At 30.9% G+C, this 12,189-nt stretch overlaps 1 protein-coding gene across 1 annotated transcript in view; it reads left to right on the forward strand.

Moving 5' to 3' along the window:
• LOC132760280 (uncharacterized) overlaps positions 1 to 12,189 on the forward strand; it is a 72,491-nt gene that overhangs the window by 16,003 nt on the left and 44,299 nt on the right. The window contains exons 8-9 of the mRNA XM_060752238.1: positions 10,971 to 11,232; positions 11,658 to 11,784. Of these exons, the coding sequence (XP_060608221.1) occupies positions 10,971 to 11,232; positions 11,658 to 11,784 (389 nt within the window). The remainder of the gene's footprint in view (positions 1 to 10,970; positions 11,233 to 11,657; positions 11,785 to 12,189) is intronic.

A 12,189-nucleotide genomic window follows, 5' to 3' on the forward strand; every position in this document is an offset into this window, starting at 1 on the left:
TTGAAAATGTCCTGAAACTTGGATCAAGCAATATAATTGATAAAGCCTCAAAAAATCATGTTCTGAAAAGTTATTCTAATTTTTTTCTAACATGTGCATAGTTTGAAAAGGACAGCTTCTGCCTTATCTATTTGTAATGGAGGGATACCGGTCTCAATCTCCAGGTCTCCTGAGTCAACCCGACAACAGACTTTTCATAGAGTAGATTGATACTTGTCCTTGAATAAATTTGTACACTTTTTATAGTGGGTGATTTGTGGGGCCTGTCTAAAGCGCGGACGCCTTAAGCGGACAATATAAACATATAGGGAAAACGCTGACAATATAGACAAAAGAGGAAAAAAGCGGACGATATAGATATATAGTGTAGACTAATTTGTGATGATTTTGGGCATTGATGAAGTTTATAAAAATGACGTGTTATTGGATTTATACTTTAATATATAAAAAAATATAATAAATTAGCAAATTGGGAGAAATATTAAAGTAATTTATGATTGAATGTCAATGAATTTTATTTTATATTTATATGACACATTTTCGGAATTTCTTAATATTGAAAACTAATATATGAAACAAATGGATCAAATGAATGTCCTTAGAATTACAATGAAGGTACTAAATTGGCAACAGCTGATATGTAATTAAGGATATGTATTTCATTTTGGCATTTTTTGTATGCCTTTATGTGCAGTAGGCGGACAAAATTTTTGTTCGCAAAATAAAAAAAGCCTTGATTTTTCAAAATCAAAAGTTTGTAAGAGTAATTTTTAATCATAAATTATTGATATAAATAAGTAATGACGGGCTGTTGTTTTTTATTGATACAATATGAGCAGAAGCGTGCTGCAAATTAACGGTAATTATATAAGTGTGAACAACACGCTACTGATTAATCGTGTCGGCACTTAGCTAGAGATAACATGATACGCATTTTGCGGACAATATAGATATATAGGGAAAACGCTGACGATATAGATATAGAGGAAAAAAGCGGACGATATAGATATAGAGGAAAAAAGCGGGCGCTATAGATAGAGTGTAGAATGATGTGTGAGATAAAGTTATAATAAAATAGATAATGATAATGTATAGTAATATTGTGAAGTAATAAAAACGAAGATAAAGAATGAACATCATTGCAATTTTATTTAAGCAATATAACACATTCGGTACATGAATTTATTTTACACATACAAATAATGATATCAATGTAACAACTCAATATATGTATATAGCTATAAAGAATATAACAATCACATATTTTAACAAAATCCCTTACTTAAGACAACAATATTAAATAGACAATGTATTAAACGTTTATAGGAAAAACGATGGCAATATATACAAAGCGGAAAAAATGCTGTCCAAAAATATATTACATTTAATTTATAATAAGTATTGTTTTAAAATTATAACTTTAATTAAATTAATAATTTTTTTAATTAAAAATTATATAATCAAAAATTGTATGTTTTCAGACTGCAAATAACATTGATCTTAAAGTGAATTTTATTAAATGTAAAGTATATTACATGTATAAAACAGTTCGTTTTTCCTTTAAGAACATAAACCACAATCAAAGTCATTATCAATGGACGACACATCAATGGGGGCATTAATACAATTTTTATGGAACCATTTATTACATTTATCACATAAAACCATATCATCAAGGCATTCAGGTAAATTACATAGACAATAATTATAAATATTAATAATTGTATCACTATAGTGTTTCCTTTTACTTAAAGTTTTCTTAGTTAATGGAAATTCCGTCATTTCTTTTCGTTCAAAACAATTTAACAAATGTTCACGGATTTTATTGGAATCGTATATAAGATCTGTACAAAGACGTTTACGTAAACAAAAAGAAGTAATAAAAGCAATTGCATATAATAGGCCACAATCTACACTATTATTTTGTTTGATAACATTTGGTACATTAACTGCTATTGATGATTTATTTGATCCATAAAGCTGGGATAATTGAATTTTCAAGCCGTTTGGTATTATTCTGTCATTTGGTCTATCATTGCCTAAACTGTCCATTAAATGAATTTGATTATCTATATTAAACGATGCTACCCAGTGGTCATGGTGATTGTGGTGTATTTGGCAGGCCGGTGACTGTGCAGGTTCGAGTGGAAATTTACAACACCATCTTTTTTTCTAGTTCATTAAAAGCGGGCACTTTCTCGGTTAGCTGCAACCCACCTATTTTCGCCCATAGTTTGTTGTCGCAACATTATATTTACAGCCTCCATATGGTTTGAATTAAGTTTCTTATTATTTTTTAAGTCAATTATGTCATTTTCCGTGAGGCCCAAATCTCTGTCCCAGTATTCAATATGCTGTTCTATTGATTCGGTGCTATTGTCTCTTATTTCATAATTGTTAATTTCACTTTCTTCTTTGATTACAGATAAATCGTTTTCCAACTTTGGTAATTTATAGCTCAGTTCATCGGTACACTCTATTTTACGTTTATTTAATTTTTTGCCTGTTGGTGTGTTGTCTAATTTTGGAGTTGAAATATCAAATTTTAAGTTTTTTCGTATTGCACTGTTTTTGGGTGTCATAATTTTGCTTTTTGGAGTCGCATTTACTTTTTCACAAGTGTTTTTTAGAACAGAGTCTGGCGCGGGATTAATTTCAATGTCGGCATCATTGTCTCCAAATCTTCCTTTTTTTGTACCACACTTTTTGGAATGTTTTGGTCTACAGTTTTTGCGTAATTGTGTTAAGTTAAACACTTTTTTATCGTCCGGAATAGGCATTCCGATTGCTATCATTGCAGCAAGAATATGATAACATCTTGAAGTTGCTGGACATGAACACGACTCCTTAGGAAAAAGTGTCTGTAAAAAGTAGCACTGAATTCATAAAGAATTACAAACTTTATTACAAATTATTAGTTTAGAAAATTCAAACTGGGTAAGTTATAAAGATATAAGTGATTATAAAGACTTGTGAAAAAAGATTAAAAAGTCTTTTCATTATTTACAGGTAATGTGCGATTAATGACTTAATTTTCAATTCTTCTCGCCATTTGCTGATATTAAATTATATTTACAGACAATAACAGAAGCAGTACTTGGTTTATAATTACCACTAGACGGAAATAAAGAATTCAAGTTTCTTTCTTTGAGTTTTAATCTTCTACCTTTCTTACATACAACTATTGTTATATACAATTTTCCTATTCTCCCGTTCTATACATTTATTCCGTCAGCGTTTTCCTTCTATATCTATATCGTCCACTTTTTCACTATATGTCTATATTGTCCGCATTTTCTGTAGCCACTTTATTAATTGTACAAGGGTGAGATGTATGATTAATTGAAATATACAAGTGTCGGTGCGTGATTAAGTCAAATACACAGGTGACACGTGGATACTTTAATTAGTTGATTGGTATTTATATCAGAAAGTTTCTTTTATTAACTTAATGGATAAAATATAAATAAAACATAAAAATATTATGAATTAAAGAAAGTTAATTGATATAAATTAATTATATACATTGTAGAAGCCAGATGTTTTTTTATTCATAACAGTTTTCTATTCTCCCGTTCTATACATTTATTCCGTCAGCGTTTTCCTTCTATATCTATATCGTCCGCTTTTTCACTATATGTCTATATTGTCCGCATTTTCTGTAGCCACTTCATTAATTGTACAAGGGTGAGATGTATGATTACTTGAAATATACAAGTGTCGGTGCGTGATTAAGTCAAATACACAGGTGACACGTGGATACTTTAATTAGTTGATTGGTATTTATATCAGAAAGTTTCTTTAATTAACTTAATGGATAAAATATAAATAAAAACATAAAAATATTATGAATTAAAGAAAGTTAATTGATATAAATTAATTATATACATTGTAGAAGTCAGATATTTTTTTTATTCATAACAGTTTTCTATTCTCCCGTTCTATACATTTATTCCGTCAGCGTTTTCCTTCTATATCTATATCGTCCGCTTTTTCACTATATGTCTATATTGTCCGCATTTTCTGTAGCCACTTTATTAATTGTACAAGGGTGAGATGTATGATTAATTGAAATATACAAGTGTCGGTGCGTGATTAAGTCAAATACACAGGTGACACGTGGATACTTTAATTAGTTGATTGGTATTTATATCAGAAAGTTTCTTTAATTAACTTAATGGATAAAATATAAATAAAACATAAAAATATTATGAATTAAAGAAAGTTAATTGATATAAATTAATTATATACATTGTAGAAGTCAGATATTTTTTTATTCATAACAGTTTTCTATTCTCCCGTTCTATACATTTATTCCGTCAGCGTTTTCCTTCTATATCTATATCGTCCGCTTTTTTCACTATATGTCTATATTGTCCGCATTTTCTGTAGCCACTTTATTAATTGTACAAGGGTGAGATGTATGATTAATTGAAATATACAAGTGTCGGTGCGTGATTAAGTCAAATACACAGGTGACACGTGGATACTTTAATTAGTTGATTGGTATTTATATCAGAAAGTTTCTTTTATTAACTTAATGGATAAAATATAAATAAAACATAAAAATATTATGAATTAAAGAAAGTTAATTGATATAAATTAATTATATACATTGTAGAAGCCAGATATTTTTTTATTCATAACAGTTTTCTATTCTCCCGTTCTATACATCTATTTCGTCAGCGTTTTCCTTCTATATCTATATCGTCCGCTTTTTCACTATATGTCTATATTGTCCGCATTTTCTGTAGCCACTTTATTAATTGTACAAGGGTGAGATGTATGATTAATTGAAATATACAAGTGTCGGTGCGTGATTAAGTCAAATACACAGGTGACACGTGGATACTTTAATTAGTTGATTGGTATTTATATCAGAAAGTTTCTTTTATTAACTTAATGGATAAAATATAAATAAAACATAAAAATATTATGAATTAAAGAAAGTTAATTGATATAAATTAATTATATACATTGTAGAAGCCAGATATTTTTTTATTCATAACAGTTTTCTATTCTCCCGTTCTATACATTTATTTCGTCAGCGTTTTCCCTCTATATCTATATCGTCCGCTTTTTCACTATATGTCTATATTGTCCGCGTTTTCTATTTCGACTTGATGAAATATGGTATAAAGTATCATGTGTATGATTAAATTAAACACGTGCATGATTATACAAGTGACACGTGGACACTTTATTTAAATAAAAGAAATGGAATCAGTATATACATAAATATATAATTTATACATTTCTTACTGTTTTATTGTCTGGTAGAACATAACATGATTGTTCATATATCATTCAGGTTGATAAAGATTACAAAGGGGAATATCTTTGATATGAACTTACCGAAAAATATGGAGCAACTTCAAAAATGTCCTCTTCGAAACAAAACTTGCGTGTTTTATATCCAGGATAGGAAAACACACTGTACGAATGTTGACACAAATAATCACTCATATATTTTACTTGACTGTGTCCTACAACGAATGCCATTTTAACAATGCCTTAGTGAAAACACTTTATACAATATTTTACACAATTACACTTTAAAAGTTAAAGAACACAATAATTTAATAATCCAATTCAAATTAACACTTTGTAAGCAATGGAATGAATTCAAAGCATGTAACTTTTTTTTTTGGAAATGAGGGATGTGCACAAAAATTGACTGTATATATACCTTACCATTAACAGTTTTACCATTAAATAAGTTGCAATTACAAAGTTGTGAAAAAAAAATACAAAAGATCAAAAACATAACGACTGAAATTAATTTCATGATTGGTCCCAATGTTGTTTTTTTCTATATTGTTCTTTGAAATTTATGTCTTAATTGCTCAATATCTAAAGAGCCGACAATTTTAATAATGTGACAAAGTCATTCACACTTAATTGTAATGCTTTAAGTTAATTTGCAACACGTGTATTTTCACCGGTAAACGATAATTATCAAAAAAATTACTCATTCGCCCACTATTTCATAATTATATATGTACACAAAAGAAGATTCGGCTAATATGTCAATTAATGTGCAATATAGAAACAAAAGTAAATTACAAATCATAGTAAATTGTATATTTTGAAAAGAATGTCAATCTACACTATATATCTATATCGTCCGCTTTTTTCCTCTATGTCTATATTGTCAGCGTTTTCCCTATATGTTTATCATGTCCGCGAATTGCGTATGCAAACTGTTCAAATATATTCAAACTAATTCTTGTGCCCTTATTCAGTTTTCCGCACGTGACTGTTGCATGTTTTGTACTGTTTAATTAAAAGTTATTAAGTGTTTGTTTTGTTTGATATTACTTTATAAAAGCCAATTATTAGCCTTTAATATGAATTTAACTATGCTCTAAATTTAAGAATTTGAACAAATAAATAAACTAAAGTCTTTTTTAATTATTATAATTAATACATCTTTCAGATATTACTTTATAAAAGCCAATTATTAGCATTTAACTATGCTCAGACATTTTACACTATATATCTATATCGTCCGCTTTTTTCCTCTTTGTCTATATTGTCAGCGTTTTCCCTATATGTTTATATTGTCCGCTTAAGGCGTCCGCGTTTTAGACTGCGCCTGATTTGTGCCACATGAAAACCAACAAAGTACAAAAAGTAACCGGGCGCCAGATGAAAACATGAAAATACAATCTACCACAAAGTGGTTCGTTTGTTGCATTTTCATGTTTTCGCCCGGTGCCCTTGATGTAAAATACAAATCAGCCTTCATAAAATTTCTTATCATAGATATTGTACATGTATTAGCACAGTTATATTCTCTTTCAAATTGACCTGTTATAAATAATGGCACAACCAATAACTGTCTTAGCCCTTTTTAGTAAAAACAATTATACAATAATAATTATATAAAGTGTTATTTTAATTAAGACTATGAGTATGTAAGGTTTTTTTTTCTTATTTATTAATTAAGAATTAATTATCTGTTAATTCAAAAATCTAAATATCTGTCACGGTTTAGAACTGTTCACTATTTAGGGGAGAAAATGTGTAAGCGGCCAGATAGCTCAATCGCTACAGCCGCGGTACATTATTCTGTGGGTCACAGGTTTGAGTTCTGGTCAAGCTGAAAGTTTTTCTCATCCTGTTACTGCAAATAACCATGAGTTTAATTCACTATGCTCTGTAAACATCAGAAATTCAAGTACATGAATCAATATAGTGGGGAAAAAGGTTTAGGTTTAGAACTGTTTCATTATTACAGAGAAAATGTGTAGCCGGCCGGATAGCTCAGTTGGTCTTCTGAAAGTCATGGGTTCGAGTCATGATCAGGCAGTTTCAGTCAGGGTTTAGAAGTGGTTTTTCAACTGACACATGTTTGATTCATTTAATAGATTGCATTTAATTTGAAATGGACAAAGGCAGTTTTGCTTGATACTTTTAAATCTACAAAAAGCATTTGGTACAGTTGATCACACTAAACTGCACATGAAGAAGTTCTTTTTTCTTCTTCTTCATCTCTTCAAGCATCTGCCATTGTAATGACATTCTTGCATGGTTCAAGTCTTATCTATGATAGCAGCTGGTGAATGTGGCTGGTACTCCTTCTCTCTGAATACCTATGGTGCCCCCCTGATGTTCATTTTAGGTCCTCTTTTATGTATGACATGTCTGCAACCCTAAGCAATAAGCTTTTATTATATGCACAGGCACAAGTATCAGACCTGGGAAGAAAAAATATTACCAGATTGATAAAAAAAACTGTGTTCATCTTAAAAGTGTCACAAACCAAAAAAAAATGTAAATGATGACCCCCTTTAAAAATATACTTTAAGTTAATAGTATATTTTTAAAGGGGGTCATTATTTACATTTTTTTTTTTGGTTTTTGACACTTTTAAGATGAACACAGATTTTTTATTAATCTGGTCATATTTTTTCTTCCCAGGTGTGATACTTGTGCCTGTCATTATATGATGATGACTCAGGTATCCTTGTATCTGGTAAAGTAAATCTTAAGATTGGTTTATTGACTATAAATTGTCTTTGCATCTTGGCAAGACAGAGTCTATTCTTTTTGGTTTAATTAAGTTTCAACTTAACTGGGCCAAGCCTCCAGGTCACATGAAATGGTACTGCTATAAAGTACACATCTTTTGTTAAGTATTTAGTAAGGGTGTAACGGTTTACCGGTATACCGATATATTGCAATATGAAAAAATAAATTTCGAACCGCGGTACAATTTTTGGAAAACCGGTATTTTATAAAAATCATCATTTTCAATTAATTGCCTTCTAATTTTGTACAAATTTCACATAAAATCTTTAATTGGCAAATTTTGTTGGCGCCAACGTAAGATAAAAGTATCCGACAACTAGTACACTTAAAAGTCAATAAGCGGCCGCATAATTTACATTTTCAGTGTTTCCCACCTACATAGAGGTGTACTGGTAAGAAATCCAGGTAATCCTCGCATGTATCAGTGCTATACACTGGGCATGTAAAAGAACCAAGGGGTCTATTCAATAAGAGCTAGGGACTGGTTCCCGGATTCCCTTGTATCTTAAAGCTGTTTCTTAAATGTATACAATGTATACCTGCCTGTAACACTCGTAAGAGGGGTTGGCAGTATCCAGAGATAGATAGATAGCGGCCCATATGTGAAAGGTCACACACGACTAGTTTTGTTTATCAAATTGTGTGACACTACTTTCTATTTATTCCTTACATTTTTGTTAAGTTTCTACTAAAAATATATACATATAATAATAATATATAAATGTTACTCCATCTTTACATCAAAACATATACACGACAATACGTATTGCAATATATTGCAATACGCTTCAGCAAAATGGCAATATATTGCAATACGGTTTTTGCTGTATTGTTACACCCCTAGTAATTAGGTGCAAACCTGGATCAAATTCTTTTGGCGTCGCCCTTTGATGCTTTGCATCAATGCTTTTCTTGTTACATTACTGTAGTACTGTATAGTAATAGAAAACCATTGCCATGTGCGGAATATTGTTAAACTTGCCCTTAACCCGAGAAAACTGTGAATATGCTGGGAATCCTTTTGGCTGTGCTTACACAAAAACCTTCACTAATTCAACATAAGGAAGGACATTTAAAATCATTGGAAGTATTGTACTATAAGGGTGTATAGATTACTTCTTGATCACAACTTTCGAACCATGTAAAATGACCGGAGTCTCACCTTAAAACCCGACAAAAAAAGTTCAATACTGTTGAATATGGGACAGTCTGACTTCAATATAAAATATTCCCCTTACATAAAAGCGAATTAATGTATGTATTTAAACTAGTTCAACAACAGTTTTCGGCAGAAAACAACAACAACAAAAACCAACAAAAAAACAGCAATTATACAAATCAAAAATTAAGTATGTAATTTCTTCATGTGAAGAATTACATTACTGGATAGCTTCAGGCTATTGAGAGGTCAAACATCACTAAATTATGAAATGAGCCGCGTCACGACAAAAACAACTGGCAACATAGTGCGTTTGCGACCAGCATGGATCCAGACCAGCCTGCGCATCCGCGCAGTCTGATCAGGATCCATGCTGTTCGCTTACCAACCCTATTACAAGTACAGAAACTGATAGCGAACATCATGGATCCTGATCAGACTGCGCGGATGCGCAGGCTGGTCTGGATCCATGCTGGTCGCAAACGCACTATGTTGGTTTTGTCATGACGCAGCTCAAATATGTTTTCTAAAATCATAATAAATTCCTTATAATTATAGTACTGGTTGTCCATTGTAAGATGGAAACTGAAAATAAAAATTAATTAAAAATTAACGAACAAAATTGAAAACTATGTGAGAAATATCTTTTAAAGGCGGGAAAGGTTTAAATAATTTAGTACATTCTCAAATATTTGAACTGAATGGCTTCGTAACTTATATAGTACCAACTTATATAAGAGAGCTATGCCTTTGTGTAAATTTGATCCGCTTTTATTGGTATTATTACTTTTATGTATTTAAAACATTATGTGCTATATTTTAAACTAAGTGCTTAGACTGTACTCGCTAACAATGAACTTTAAAACATTTGAAATAGTATCGTTATTTTAACTTAAATCTGATATTAAAGAAAAAAAATATCGAAGAAAATTTTTTATGGCTTAATTACAGAAGCATTTTTTAATTCATTATTTTGTTACGTTATTATTTTATATATGCTTTTAATGTCGAATATAATTTATATAATGTTCGCAAAGTTTTAATCATAAAGGTATGATGTACTATAAATGATAAGAAATGTGAAACATAAATAAATGCATTTCATCCGCCAATAGAAATTCTTCAGTCAGTCCAGTCAATGTTCAAATCGCTAGAAATATGAATTTAAAAAAAAAGCAAAAACAAAAAACAAAAACAAAAACACACAAAAAAACTTTAACCCCCTTTCGCCAGATCTGCACCCTTTACTACTTTGAAAATTATTTTATTAACAACATTTAGATCTAGATCTACACCATAATAAAACAAATTATGAAAAAAAGAATAGAAAATAGATCAATGTACATTTAAATTTGCGTGGTTTTTAGACTGACATGTTTAGTAAAAAATTAGCTCTCCGTTTTACAGAATAACTTCCTAGATATGGTCAGTTTCTTCTTATTTTTATACATGTACAATGTTCATGGAATTTCTGATTAGGTATTGATATTTTTCCAAATCTTGATTAAGATATTAATCATATTTAGTCTAATACAGAGGTAACAAAACTTTCTGAAGTTTATATAGTGTCTGTACACGGTCTTTCCCTGGCCTGCAGTACCCCATTAATCATACAATTCCATATTTCACAAGTGTTTTGTTTTTTGTTCAATTTTCGATTTTAAATCTTGTCAGCAAATTAATACAAATATATGGTGTCGCAAAAAATGTGTTTGAATGTATGTACAGTTTGTACTGGGGCATAAACCCATATTTTTCGTACTGATTCTTTCAGATCCAAGATTTGTCAAACGTCACAGGGTCATTTGACCTTGCTGTACTTATGGAAGATATGGCAGATCTCGTGGACATGTTTATAGACAAGTCTAGTTTGTTATCGATGATGGAAAACATGCCGGATCTTAGTGTAATATCGGGCGCGTTAACTCAGCTTGGAAAACTCGTACCTATGCTAAATGATCTGGCTGATATGGGTTGGTTAGAGTCTATAGAAGCTGCTGTAAGAAGTGCGTCAAAGGGGCTTGCAGATTTGGATGGTATTTAGATTATCATTTTAGCCTTACAATTATTGAACATGATGTATTAATATCATTTTAGCTAACTATACTAATTACATCATCACTTTCCAGCTAGCTTACGGAACGTCGGTGGTTCTACTCAGGTGCCCGTTCGTGCCTGAAATAATGCACGGAAGGGCACCTGAGGTCTTCCTCCACCAGTAAAGCTGGAACGTCGCGATATGACCTATACTGTGTCGATGTGACGTAAAACCCAAAACAAACAAAACGAACAAACATCATCACTTGGGCGTCCGCTTCAATGTCAGTTTGCTAACGCAACTTTATCACAGAATGTATTGAGATACTTCTTTAAAAAGTTAATGTCACCACTTTGTAATAGATTTTTGTGTTGAAAATTGCTCTTTATTTTCAACTTTGTTTTGTCTCTTTGATTATTTCAGGTGAATTAGATTTAGGGCTTCTAAACAGTTTTGGACTGGGTTTACCGCAAACTATGTCTGATGTTCCATTAAAGGAGGCAAGCGACATACTCAACATGTTTGTAAATGGTGCAAGCTGGGAAGACATGTAAGTTATAAATATCTAATATTGTAGACAAATTTATATATAATTTATTGATTACAATAATTAAAACTATTCCATTTCTCTTCATATTTAGTTAGTTACCATCTTTGTTATTTTGTAATCATCTTTGTCATAATTGTCGTTGTCATCAATAGCACCGTCTTCGACATCATTATCATCATTACCATCACCACAACCAGCATCACTAACATCAACACTCACATCATCATCATCATCATCATCATCATCATCATCATCAATAATAATGTTTTCATCATCATGATGATTATCATTATCTTCACTTTAACAAGCATCACTTTATTAAAAACAAAATTGTTACCATTACTGTCATCAGGGTCTTTAAAATTGAAAGACACTTATCTTGTAGCTGTCACTGGTACCTTTATC

Source organism: Ruditapes philippinarum, unplaced genomic scaffold, assembly GCF_026571515.1.
Source record: "Ruditapes philippinarum isolate M1 unplaced genomic scaffold, ASM2657151v2 ctg1034_1_1_1_1, whole genome shotgun sequence".
Lineage (NCBI taxonomy): Eukaryota > Metazoa > Mollusca > Bivalvia > Venerida > Veneridae > Ruditapes > Ruditapes philippinarum.